General features: G+C 46.6%; 4 protein-coding genes across 4 annotated transcripts; 2 read left to right on the top strand and 2 right to left on the bottom strand.

Moving 5' to 3' along the window:
* Window positions 1-2,311: 2,311 nt before the first annotated feature.
* Window positions 2,312-2,628, bottom strand: N7515_001200 (uncharacterized protein; the record flags this gene model as incomplete). The annotated part of the gene is made up of 2 exons (XM_056661944.1): window positions 2,312-2,496; window positions 2,547-2,628. 2 exons carry the CDS (start codon window positions 2,626-2,628, stop codon window positions 2,312-2,314), a joined length of 267 nt encoding a protein of 88 aa, XP_056527110.1.
* A 7,629-nt stretch (window positions 2,629-10,257) lies between these two features.
* On the top strand, window positions 10,258-10,545 carry N7515_001201 (uncharacterized protein; the record flags this gene model as incomplete). The annotated part of the gene is made up of 1 exon (XM_056661945.1): window positions 10,258-10,545. The coding sequence occupies one exon, from the start codon at window positions 10,258-10,260 to the stop codon at window positions 10,543-10,545; it is 288 nt and encodes a 95-aa protein (XP_056527111.1).
* Window positions 10,546-11,066: 521 nt separating this feature from the next.
* Window positions 11,067-11,894, top strand: N7515_001202 (uncharacterized protein; the record flags this gene model as incomplete). Its single annotated transcript, XM_056661946.1, has 2 exons — window positions 11,067-11,240; window positions 11,301-11,894. 2 exons carry the CDS (start codon window positions 11,067-11,069, stop codon window positions 11,892-11,894), a joined length of 768 nt encoding a protein of 255 aa, XP_056527112.1.
* A 1,086-nt stretch (window positions 11,895-12,980) lies between these two features.
* On the bottom strand, window positions 12,981-13,628 carry N7515_001203 (uncharacterized protein; the record flags this gene model as incomplete). The annotated part of the gene is made up of 1 exon (XM_056661947.1): window positions 12,981-13,628. One exon carries the CDS (start codon window positions 13,626-13,628, stop codon window positions 12,981-12,983), a length of 648 nt encoding a protein of 215 aa, XP_056527113.1.
* Between the last annotated feature and the right edge of the window lie 187 nt (window positions 13,629-13,815).

Here is a 13,815-nt window from a genome sequence, read left to right on the forward strand (position 1 = left end):
TTCATTTTTCTCTCCCTCACGATCGCCGGGGGCGGCTTCTGGATACTGTGGTTTACTCTGGGGATCCACTGACTTGCTAGTCGCGTCGATACCAAGCTGCTTTTCAAGCTTAGCAATCTTCTTCTTTTGAGCATGTGAGAGATCTCCCTCTTCGACCCTTTTGAGTTCTTCTAATTGCTCCCTTTGTTGATTCAGCTTCGCTTGCTGGTCTTGCCTTGCTTTTGTATCTCGAAGCGGCCTGTCTCCCTCTGCTGTCGAGATTCGATCCTTTGATGTATCGATAGGACCAGAATCCATGTTTTTCGCGGATTTAGGAGAGTCCTTGAATTGAAACCAGCAAACTCGGGACTACTTATAGATGAAAGGCGGAGAGATTGTCACGTCGGTCGCAATAAGTAGTGAAAACGGTACCAAAAGAATTGGTCGCCATCAATTTTCTATGTCTGCTGTTTGTGTCTTTGTCGAAAAAGACTTGACACTCTCAGTAATTATCTTTACGGATGGGCTACTCTCACGCCCCTCAAAACGGTTCTTGAATAATGAAGAGAAGCCATAACGCATCTTCAGAGCCAACCTAAAACTTTGGTCTTAAAGACCCCTCACGTAACATCTGAAGGCATAACTGAGTCCTCTCAATACCATCTGCGGTACTTACAGAATTTGACAACATCCACGCTTCTATCACTCAGCCGAGTCCGATGGTGCAAATCATCTCCTATCCCACTCAATTGCACGTCTTTTTTATACAGAAACATTCATATTTGGTGTACGCAAACCTGAGCCAGTATGTTGTCAGACTTTACAGAAGTAGCCTTACGACAGCCAATAATTGTCTTTCTATCTCCCCGCCGTGAAGCCCCATCTTATAAGGTAACATCCGGAAAGAGATGAGATATGGGTGAGCCATCATTCAATCCAAGCAGATTTGTAATGATTTTGAGAGTTTTCACCGAAGTCAAAGTTCACCGTGATCTTCCCTACAAGTATATTATGGTTATCAGGTCAACGAGGTTATGCTTATTTTATGAAACCCAGTTAACGGAGGCTATTCGATGATCACCATTTAGAAGACGAAAGTATACAATGATATTTATTCCAGATGCCATTTAGGAGGGTATGTGTTAAGGGGTAGCTAGTATAAACAAGCTGATGGCTAGGTAAGACAGATAAGATGTATGGTTCAGATAACAGTATTATTCAATCGATAACGAGACTGAATCTTGGAGAGCTCCCATGGCTCTCTCCAAGGCGAAGTATTTCACAACAATCAACAGCATAACTCAGTGGCAACACAATGACAATGATGAGGGAATTTCCCTCATAAACATGATAAATCTCTCATAGACAATCTGGCGATCCTCCAAGTGACATAATGAAATCGATAGACAATCAAAGATCAACTGTGATAAAACAAGATAATGCGAGGCCCGAGTCCTGAGATGATGAAAGGCCGATGATCATCAGGATTCAGATCCATGATAATCCGGGGTACCATCCAAGATCATCCCGGGGCCACCTCTCCGATGACGTGTGGGGCCGGACGATCATACAAGGCCTGAGCGCTAAGTGATGTGAGGGTCCCAAGAGGGGAACCCCGTAACAGTTGTTACGAATTCCTAATGAGTCAGTGCCCGGTAAAATGAGAAGCCTTGTTCAAGTAGCTCGGTGCCGAGTAACACTACTGTACCTCTGTATTTTTCTTCCACGTTTCTATGATGCAGGGAGGATGGATATCCTATCTAGCTCATTGGAGTCAGTCCGGCTCCATCGTTGATGGTTACCTCAGCACGCTCAGACCAAAAGGGAATTGATACATCCACAACAAAAAAATTGATACTGCCACAACATTATAAGGTCAGCACCCGTTGGCCAATAAGCATCCAGCACCGGGCAATTCCAAACAGCTACTATAGCAAGTTAGCAACCTCTTGCTATTATCTAGATAAGCATCAAATTCATTGTATTTTTTCTTTCTCACGCTCCTACTACTAGAAGTTATGCAACCTGGGGGGTATGGCCTCTACGGTCTCCTTTGGTCCAGCGTGACATTGGTAGTCACAGAGATACCATTTCCCCTCTCCCAACGGTTTGCACTATTACAATCAGCTTCCTCTTCGGAATCCAGCCAGCCCCTAGGTCACAAATCAATTCCGCACAAATCAATTGGCGGATGATAGGGAAAACGCCAAAAAGACTGGTTTGAACCCTCCGACCAAGATGCTCCCGGCTACAGAATGCGAGGGGGAATGTATCTACCCAATGCCTTGGGCACATTGCTTGTAGTAAAGATGCCTAGATATGGCTTCGTAATTTATGTGCTTAGAATTCGGTAATAACGCACCGTGGGTCCCTGCATGAAGGAGTCTTCATTCACAAACGTGGCATTGAACCAGATCCGGAACGGCCTGTGGAATTTCTGCGTAGGAAGAAGATCTCGACGAATAAAGTCCCCAAAGTCCAAGATTGTACGACGTTGTAGGATATGAGCAACTCGATCTACTAAAGTTAATTTCAGTTTTTGAAGGATTATCATTCAATAAGCTTACCAACTTCTTTATAACCTTCGTCCTTTTTGATCCAGAAGTTAATCACTGTTCGGAGCTGGCGAAGTGGGATTTGGCTGATCATGTCTTGCTTGTTGTTGGGCTTGTGAAACTGTAGATGTCGTACGATGACTTCTAAAACTGCGGACTCGCTGTCGCCGGGAGTATTGAGAAGAGCTTCCAGGTGTTCTTCCACGAATAATAACCCTGACGTCGTCGTTCAGTATAACCTGATAGGTGAGACTGAGCAATCGATGGAGCACGAGACGGTCGAGGATAAGATTCTGGAATCACAAGAGCATCATATGACCTCTCAATACTATTCAAAGGATGACGAGAAGACGAAGACGGCATTTTCAAAGATTGAAGGGTTGATTGATCGTACGGGTAAATGGATAGCACGCCAGGTGGATAGCCTGGCGTGGGTCCATCGCTGGGTGGGCCGAGCATGTCTAGTTTGAAGTCCCAGAAACAAAGCGAAATGGTTGGATGACATTCTTTTGAATTTAAATCTGGGGAAATTTAAGTCCTTCAAGACCTTCGATTGCCTGGCAATGGACAGACACAGCCGGTTCAACGGTTTGCCTCTGGAAATAATCCTGGGGACGCAATTGTGTTACTGGAGACACAACCAGTTGCGAAGAGTTCGGTTCTACATGCACAGGAACTGATTCACGGGGCAATTGGGAGGAGCGAACATGACAACGTCAAGCCCTTAGACAAGTGAATTCGGGAGATGTATCCCTATTATCCACGAGAGGGACAATTGAAAGCCCTGAGACAGCTGGTCTATTTGAGACAGTACCCTATCCTGATTGCGAAGACGTCATTTGGGAAGGGTATGATACTGCAAGCAGTGTCATTTTTACTTGCAAATATCATCACACTTTTGATGCTCCCATTAAACCAAATAGGCGTTGAACAGGCCAATTATATCGAGAATGTTGGAGGGCGAGCTTGTTTCACACTGAAGATGCTGTGCTACAGGAATAAGTCTGTATAGACCACCAATGTTGAGATATCAAGTTGTAATTTGTCGCATTTACTATGTGTCTCCAATGGCAACTAACAGTGACATCTAGATGAGTGATTAGGTCTTACTGTCGCACCTGGTCGGGTCCGCTTACAGCCCTCCGAAGCAGACGGCTATGCATGGTCGGCGTCAAAGTCTCAAGAAAATTTGTTGAGATCGAATTTAAGTAATGGAACGGTCGGCTTGTAGTTACCAGGCGATACATTGCTTAGATAACATATATACAGGATAATGTCTGACAAGTCTTGGCTTTCCCTTTCCGTTTTAGTGCTCACCCCAAGCCGCTTTTTGCTCACTGAGTAAAACTGAGCACACCCCTGAGTATTATATAAGCATTGTTTTCGCTCACTGAGCATCACCTGACCCTTATGTAAGCCAGATGATCCGTCACTGAGCAATCCGATCCCACTCACTGAGCGTGATCTGAGCGCTCTGATTTGCTCACTGAGCACCCCGATCCCACTCACTGAGCGTGACCTGACCGCTCTGTCTTGCTCACTGAGCGCGACCTGAGCGAAGCGGAAGAACTAAGTCAGCAGCTCTCCTCAATAAAATGCACCGCGCTAGCCTCATCCAATGCACTTTTTGCCGCTTGCTCCTAGGAATACGACTTCAACTATAGCGACCTGAACATTTGCAAAACCATTCTAGACGTATAGGCCATGTCTACTGGATGGTCTAGCCTCCCATAATGGCATTCGCGACCCCTCATTTGCCCGACATATTCTAACTACTACAGATAAAACACCTCAGAAACCTGGCAGGTATTCCTAGGAGCTTCCAGAACCTTTGTGCCGCCACAATGTGATTGGTGAGACAGGATAGATCCTAGGAGCTCGAGTGCTGGTACCCATTCGCGAGAACTGGTGCCGCTAATGCTGAGAGTCAAAGTATATAAAGAAACACCGATCCCTCCTTATGGAAGGCCTCATAAAATCTGCTCATAAATTTAGCAACTTCAGTGATCCAGGTCTGTCTCTTTTCAACCCCTCAGCCAGAGTAAAAGCCTAACTATTATGCAGATAGTCTGATGCCGCAAAGAAAACCGACAACCTGATCGATGTCCAATATTTCACAACCGATGAGAGTTGCAATGCCGTTTCCTGCGTATGCCCGAGCTCTGAGTTCGTTATATATGGTTGAGAGCCAAACAGGGAGATGTACGTGATGCACATTCTTCTCAATCTTGCTAGACATCGATAGACCAATGGCAACGAGACAACTGAACCTTTCACAAAATTGGCCTAAACTGATACTTATTTAGATGAAATTCATACGTCACAATACTACTACTTCGGAAACTGGGAAGGTCCCAAGTAGAGTACTACACCTGGAAGAGAAAGTTTGAAGATGCCACGAATACGCACAAAAATGAGCCCTCGCTTCTTCCGTTTCTAATGAGTAAGTGTCTGATCTGACTATCGGCCATGCTACGATAATCAGCCTCGCTTGCCAGTCTTCAGTCTGTATCATTCCACTCTGACTTATAGGCATCTTCTTGACTCTGGCCCTTACGCCCTTACTTGTCCGACCATGCTTCTTCCGGCAGTAGGACTTAAAAGCTTTCAGTCGAGTCATGATATTTGAGAGAACTAATCTATCGGAGCTGAGACGCGCATCCAGCAAAGCCAACATCAACTGTATAGCTTTCTACACTCAATGCTTATGCGTACAATATGATCCTCAATTTCTTCAAGACAATCCGCTCCATTGGGTCTCCGCTTTCGCTGCCATGAAGCGCACTTGATAATGACCGAACAAAAGTGACACAGAAATTCTGTGGAAATTTCAACCTATTCGGACTTGATAACCGAAAGGCCGTATTCTACATTATGCCCTCGGCGTTCCAGGTTCCATATTGCAGATCTGGATTACAGTTTTTATTTATCTTATTATATTGTTCATGTTTGCCAGGTCGATACGGTTGGATTACCATATGACAGGTTTAGAATGTTGTGATTTGAGTGAGGCATTTGCAGATTAGGACCCAACCCGCTTAATTATGTACTATCTATAGGAATGAATGAGCTCATTGAAAACCAGTTGGACTTCATCTTGTATCCTTACGGTGGATATATGGACAAGGCCCGACAACCTACTCCCATATACTTGTATTATCTCTGAAAGACATTAAATCTTAGACAATCAAAATTCACAGAAACTGCAATTACGCCTCGAGGCTCAATTAATCAATAGCCGGGCCATTTCGGTCATCAGCTTAGTAGGTGATGTTCTGGGCCCGTATTCGATACAACCGCTTGTTATTTACCGCTGTAAGGTAATTACAGCGGCTCTGTCCAACCTGCACAGCCACCGCTTTAAGACAGATAAGCCACAATACTTAAAACACCTGTAACCTGAGAGTTACATGAAACAGGTATGATCCTGTATGATACTATTATCGTATGGTGCCGTAGCGGGCTCTTCGGCAGCGGATTCTTCGACAGCGGATTCTTCGACAGCAGGCTCTTCAATAGCATATTCCTCAAATTCAAGGGTCGGTTCCTGGGAGCAAGCGATGACCCATTTTGCCTGTGTGACGGTTCATGGATGCTTGGGTTTTACCACTACGCCATCTGGCCAAAAAGGCACAATGTTTGGTCAGCGACCAAACAGCCAATATGCTCGATCTCTGACAGCCTGTTCATGAGCTCCTGGAAGCACCCTTGGTTTGTTCCTAGGAATAATCATAGCCCATGAAGCGCGTTCAGTGGGAAACTTGGCTGCACATCGTGTGTATTGCTCCTAGGACGAACCGCATGCGTTCTGGGGCATGTGCATCAACCTGGTGATCCTGGGAGCGCTGTATGCTCCCTTCTCTACAAGACTGGCTGTTGTTAGGACTATTCCACCGGACACATCGGACACCAGTTCCAAAGATGAGCTATAAGTACTGGTTGAATTTCCATAAAATATCAGGTTATCAGAACCGGAGAAAAACCACCATCACAACAAGTCGGCTTTCCTTTTGCTCTCGCTGAATCCTCAAGCTCATTCTACACTCTTTTTCAATATTGAGACATCGAAATGTTTCTCCAGGCTCTCGATTCAGCGGGCGAAAGACACGGTTCGCAACGCAAATCCACTGAGTCCTGCCAAGAACTCTTCCGAGGGTGTGACTTCCATAACAGGTATAATGTGCTGGTAAGGTCAAAGTCCTTCACCAGAAGTATGTCGACCTCTGGATCGAGTGAGTGGCCGCGAAATGCTATTTCAGCTTCCCTGTTTGTTGACTTACAAGGTTTCTTGATGTAGGCGGGATGGCTCTACAAAGCTATGAGCCGGAGAAGGAATCTGCCGCCCCAACACTGTTCTGATCAAAAGATTTATCTGGTGGTACACGCTTTCTACGAGAGGACGGCTTCAACCTGATAGAAGGCCCACGGTGACCACTACTTTGACGTGTGCTACGAGGTTTTCAGGGGCTTTGTGACAGCCACGGGAAGCGCGATTGCTGCAAAGGACTGTTCGGAAACTTACAGGGTCAGTATAGTCCGTTTTGCCAAGGCTTTTGATGTTGAAGCCCGCCTTCTCATAGTGGATCAGATTTGATCTGTATGGTCGCGGGACCTATAGGAGAGATTACTAATGAGGCAGGCACAAGACTTAATTTGCTTATTGTGTCTCTGCAAAAGTGGTGCTTTATTTACTGGCCATGATTCTTCTAACTATTGAGCAACGCTGAAAATCAAAGGACAAACTGGCTCAAAATGCCACTTCATTGTTGGGTGAATGGGCCAACTGATCTCATTCAAGTTTCCACCCTCAATTTGACACCCGCCGTTTTCCAGAAGTCACTTTGGTCCATATGATCTTAGAAGACGGTTGTTTTAATAGAAGCTGCCCAAGGTGCATGGGTAACACGCCTCAGTTGACAAAATACACAGAGATAAAATCAGAACAAAAGCATGGCTAGCTTCTTCTCTGTTCAAGAATGTGACCAGGAAGCCGGAAAATATAATTTTTGGTAGGAAAATGCGGAGGGCTGGAATTACACAATTCATGTTAGTCTCGGGATTTGAGGTCACCACGGCCAACAATGGGCAGGAAGCCCTTGACGCGTGGAAGCACGATTCATTTGACTGCATTCTCATGGATCAGGAAATGCCTGTTATGGATGGAAGTTCAGCGGCGCGAGAGATTCGGGCACTGGAAAAGGACAAGGGAACGTATACCCCTGTATCGCATATGATTTATCAAGCCGGACTGCCTACGGTAATAAGAAAGAACCCAACGAAATATTAGGTCAGCGGAGAAGAACCCCTACACTATAGTAGACGGAGAAATTGTGATCTTGCTTCAGAACACTCTGTCTTTGGCCAGAGTGCCCTTAGCTAGCGTAGGTCTGATTGGCTGAAATTGGTAGTCTTGATGTGGAGCTCCTTCTTAAACCTTAATAAGGGCTGTGGTTGATTAACGAGGGTAAACTGCCCTAGGCAGTGTCAGTTTTGTGAACGAACTTTTAGTCTGATTTATTCAGATAATTCTCTCGCTGCTTACTGAGATACAATCGGAGTGCCATACTTAGTGCACTCTGAACTGCAATGACTCCTTCTTATGCTACTAGAGTCTAAATGCACACGGGGGACGTTCGGCCAAGTTTACCCGCGGCTAATTCTATTCTGATCCGCTATTTAGGCCAGGCGGGTAGCAGTCAACAGTAGACTTCTCCTGGGTATTTAGAGATCAATCTGCGGGGGTTTACGACCTCCGAGCAAATATTTCACATACGCTAAATTATCGCCAGCGGACCAAAATAGATCGTAAACTGCAATACCCTAGTATTCAGGTAGAGGCGGTCTTTTAGGTGTCGAGACGTTGAAGTAGCTAGTGCTTAACAGACCGCGGGAAATTTAAACGGCCGCTGAAAGCCCCTTTGTGCTGTGTAAGTCGACAATAAACGCGAGCGATGAAGAATTTTTGGTCACCGAATAATCTTGTGATAAAATTGGGGACAGGACGGTGACGTACAATTAGTGCCGAGTAACCCTGGCAAAGTCTGCGAACAGATAATAGCAAAACTAGCATAGTGGGTGAAAAGTGAGGTTGCTTTACTTATTCAGCCGAATATGTTCACTTTGGCAGAGAGTGAGTGCATAAAAGAACCTAAATATTGAGACACGGACTTCATATTCTGACGGACACTTGAACGAACAGTCTTGAACGAACACTATCTTAAACTTCATAATCTGACTAACACTTGAACGAACACTGTCTTGAACGAACACTGTCTTGAACGAACACTGTCTTGAACGAACACTGTCTTGAACGAACAGTATCTTAAACGAACAGTATAACAGTATCATGAACGAACAGTATCGTGAACGAACACTACCATAATTTGCTTCTAGTATTTAGTGGAGCCACTAATTAATCAAAGCCTTGCCTGCAATTCGCTCGGCCTACAGGCTGGGGAAAGTCTTTATTACCACAGTTAAATAAACATAATTTGGCCCATGTTTCCATTGAGGATAAGACTAACACGATCCGCGCCTGCGTGTATTTTTTCCGTAGGGGGATTCTTTAACAGAATCAAAGGTGTAAATGATATGGTCAAACAAACGATAAAGTTTTGGCTACTTATAGAATGGCCATTTTGAACAGGTTCTAGGTTGAGCTAACCTGATCTGAGCTAAACAGATTTGAGTTAAACAGGTTTGAATTAAACAGCTTAAAGCTCGAGCAACTGAATGAATGTGTAGCCTCAAAGTTACGTGATCTTATACTTTGACTATACTGGCTTGGATATCGCGTAGGCGAGATTATATCTTGTCGTTCTGCGATGATTATTTGCCTCTTTCAGGTATCCTATGCCATTTAAAGGCGGTGTCAATTGCGCGGACACAGGGTGTTTGGACAATGTTGACAGTTTGAGATTTTGAATAGTTCTTGCCAGTTCCACGGACTGTGTAAAATGCCGTGTAAAAAATGAGGGCAGATCTTGGCTTCCTCGGCTCAGATTAAAGCCGAGTAATAGTCTCCAGCACCGCGAAGAGGTGTCTGTCATTTGCTGGAGGGCGGGCAAGAGAAATCTCATCGCAACCCGACCTGGTACTTGATCGAGGATTTGTGCATGGCCAACGGTCTGCGTGTGGAACTGAATCCGACCTGAGCCGTAAAGGGACATAGCTCAGGATTTCGTACCTGGTACTTGATCCAGGATTTGTGCATGGCCAGTGGCCTGCGTTTGGAACTGAATCCGACCTGGAACGTAGCCCAGGATTTGTTACCTGGTACTTGATCCAGGATTTGTGCATGGCCAGTGGCCTGCGTTTGGAACTGAATCCGACCTGAGCCGTAAAGGGACATAGCTCAGGATTTCTTACCTGGTACTTGGTCCAGGATTTGGGTTCGTACTACAGTGGGTTTACCGTGTGCCATAGCCACGACCTCGATGGGTGGGCTCACAGCAGAAGGCCACTAGTAGCCACACTCAAACGAGGGGCTAAAAGGAGAAGAGGAAACAACGGCGGAGGGCTTGCCTTTATGCTGGGCCCTATGGGGCCCTGTGCATTATTCCTAGTGATAAGATCATAGCAGGCTATACAGAAGCCGTGCTGTTTTAGTCCTGCTGCTCTCGTCTTTCAAGTCATCCCCTTTGATACTCTGCCAGTGACAGAGAGGCAGCTCTCAGTATTCATACGGTCCACGATACGATCGCAATTTGCAAGGCAAACAACAATGAAGGGCACGAGAAAATTCATGCGACCCCCGGGCTACGCAGAGGCCGCAATGAGCCAGTCACGAGCGGCGGTATTCTTGCGGGGCCTGCGAAGGGAGAGAAGACGGCTTCTACGACAGCTCAAGCAGATTTACGAGCAAGTCGAGGTCTCGGAAGCAGAGTGCAGAGGGCTATGCTACCAGGCCATCAAAGTTATGGCCCTTAGCGTTTTACTTGAGTCTTTGAGCAAGAAATCTACTGCTGTATCCAATGCTGTGTCTGGAGATCATCGTTCAGCGCGGGTTTGAAATCATGCCGAATCTACGCTAAGGGTTTCATGATCCTCTTTAGAAGCTCTCAGATTATGTATGAGAAATGTCAACACCGGCTGGAAATTTCAGAGTCTAACCACTTCTGGTACAAATTATCAAGAGCTACTATTATCCGCTCAATGAAGGCGATTCTTACCGTTGTGAGACGAGCCAAGCTCGAGGACAGTCCAGCCATCGCAGCCGAAGCGTAGATAGTCTCAGTAAATTTCAGCTAATACGAAAATGATATTTCTGTAATGGAGAACTTTAAATGGTGTGTGATTGCCCATATAGTCGTCAGTGGGCCAGTCACTCTCTGTTGGGACGTGCAAAACGGGGTTGATACCATCGCTCACTAAAATTTAAACGTCCCGTAGTTCGTCGGGCGGATTCTCAAAGGTTAGCAGATAAATTACCCGCTTTCGCACCTCGAACAACCTTCTGGCAAGGATTTCTTTTTTTGTTTTTTTTGGCAAAGAATCAGTCGACCTTTCATTTTTCTAGGATCCACTTTCACCATGCCAAAGGCAGCGACAACGTCGAGAAACCCATTGGTGCCGTCCCAACGCGCGGTTCGCCGGTCGACAGGGGCGGAAAGATCTCTTCCGCAGCCCATAGGGACTTTGCCTGGGAGCGAGGCCGGTGGTCTTGAACCGACGTCGCAACGGCCAATGAATATTCGAGAAGTACCGGTCCGTTCTTTATTGCTATAGCTACGGGGCGTGCAGTCTCACTGGCATATACTTTGATAGGGACGAACTTCCTACGCATCCAGAACCTTGAATCAAGACGACAGAGATGAAAACTTCGAGCTCGTCCACGCTAATTGTAAAAAGACCATCGAGAACGCCGTCGCAATCAACCGACAGCTGACGGCTCGGTTTAATGAGAAACGGCGTGAAATCGCAGCCAATGCGCAGCGGTTTAGCAGGGAAAGATCCGAGATGATGACCAAGATTCAGCAGTACAGCCTGGAGATACAGAAGCAGTCGGGCGAGGTACAACGCTTGAACGGAGAAGTCACTAGGCTGGAGACACTTCTTGAGACGGCCAACTCGAATGCCCGTAACTTGCTCTCGCGAAGTGACCTGCAACAGACGCTGGAAGATATTCATACTGCTGGCCAGTCATTCATGAGCCATCTTAAAACCCGAATGAACGAAAACGAAATCAAGATGGATGAAAACGAAAATGCGCAGAATTTCAGTCAGCTGCCGGGAATAGACGTGACGGGCGACTGGCCCGACACGGAAGCGTTCGATGTGATCAATGACTCTGGGGCTTTTGCGGAGATGCCGGCCACCATGTTCCCCGCATCTGACCAGGACGGCGTGCCAAACATCTAATCTGTCGCGGGTTGAGCTGGGTTAAGTCGCCACAAATGCCATGATTAGCTTTCACTCGCTCACTAAGATAATTGAGCCTGATTTTTCTCTGATTCTGCCTTCAAACAAGCCAAGAACCCACGTGCCCGTATATTACGGTACAACAAGGGCGATCGGGATACGAACACATACAATAGCATTACAGGTGGTATATATATATTTACGTATGCTTTGGGGACTGGAGGTGCTGTTCCAAAGCACGTTGAGTGGGAAATGACCGATCACATGGAACGCAGATAACCATTTTGGATCTGGAAAAACTAGTTATATCGAAGAGAGTCTGGGGTCTGAGTCTATAAACCTTTGGGACAGAGCGTGCGACTGTGAGACAAAGCAGCCCTCATGACTGTCCCTCTGGGATGTCAAAGGTACGGATAAGTCTAGGAAATGTGTATCTCGTCCACAAAAACGCTCGTTCCGTGCCCATCACCTTCGAAGCTGAAGGAAGCCCGACCTTCTAGTGAGGGGAAACAACAATGTTGCCACTCATGCATGCAAGTGCAAGGGTGTCATGCGATGTCTCTTCGAGTATGTGGCTTTCGTGTACGCGAGTCGTGACTTGCATGAGTCGAGAAGAAATGACAACACGTGTTCTTTGTGGTATGGTGGCATCATTGGGGCTGCTGAAGTTGTGATCAGAGAAGGTGCTAAGCTTTCGTTTTTACCAAGCCGCTCTTATCAATTGGTACGTACCTATTATACTTTACCAAAGAGGAAAGAGCGGGCTCCTCGAGTGCATGAAACAGTGGAGTCATTGTCGAAGTTCCAACGCTAGTTACTGCTCAAAAGATGACACGGAGTATGAGCCAAATACCTGGCTAGCCAAGAGCGCGTCCTTTTTGGAAGTTGGCTCCGCCGGGAGTTTTTGCCAATCCCAGCTAGTCTCACCGTTGGGCACCACTGCATACCAGCCGGTCGGAGTGTGTTAGAAGCGCTGATGGATATACTTTGTAGAGCATTCAGGCTACCCAAACGGTAGTTTTCTGCTAGGAGATAGCAGGTAAAGGCAGACAGATGCCAAATGTCACTGAGACGCTTATTATCAGCTTACATGTATCCCGTTTTCGTGGTACCAATGCCGGCAACTTGTGCGTCTTGAGTCGAGGGTACGCTTAACAGCGCTGAGCGGATATAGGTGTTAGCCGAGTCGGTAGAGAGGTACCTCCCGAAACTGTTCCCTTCTCTAGTCTCATTATCTCTCGGATCTACTGATGATCTCTGTGTGCTAATGCGGACGCAGTTCCGGTCATTTTCGGGTCGTTGGAGGCTTAGTTGCGGGTCACGGGTACCGCTGGCTGCTATCGCTGCCCAAGTTCTAGGCGGGTTTGGTTGTGGGCTGGTTTCGATTTGTGCTCTTAGGGCCCTGACTTCTTCATGAAGCCTGTCGTTCTGTTCTCGGAGGACGTTCTGGTCGTGCTTGACCTCTTCTAGGTCGGCTTTGGTGGATTCGATGAGCGTGGTTTGGCGATGGATGATATCCTTGAGGTTGTCGACGAGCTTCCACACCTCTCTGGTGGTAATCCGGCCTGTGCCCTCGGCGGGTGTGTAAGCTTCGCCATTTCTCGTTCTTTTCCCTATGATTTGGCCTGCATCGATCGATACTCGAGGCTGGAAGTCTTCAACTGAGAAGCTGGCTTGGGTTTCTTGGGTGTTTGTGGGAGGGGGCTCGGGCCCTCCCGTGGGTGGGTCCGCCATCGTTCCGGGGTTAGCTCCCGCTCGGTACACAACCACAACAGTTTTATATCGAAAATGCGTAGAGTGAGGCCTGTCTGTACGTCTCTCTCTGGCCCGTTGGGGGAGTACAGAGTGGATCGAAATCAGTTTCACCACTCTTTTTACATCGATCTTTCCTGAACCCTACCTTGAAACACGCTAGTCCATC

This window comes from Penicillium bovifimosum (genome assembly GCF_028826915.1).
Source record: "Penicillium bovifimosum strain IBT 22155 chromosome Unknown utg000001l_segment0_segment0, whole genome shotgun sequence".
NCBI lineage: Eukaryota > Fungi > Ascomycota > Eurotiomycetes > Eurotiales > Aspergillaceae > Penicillium > Penicillium bovifimosum.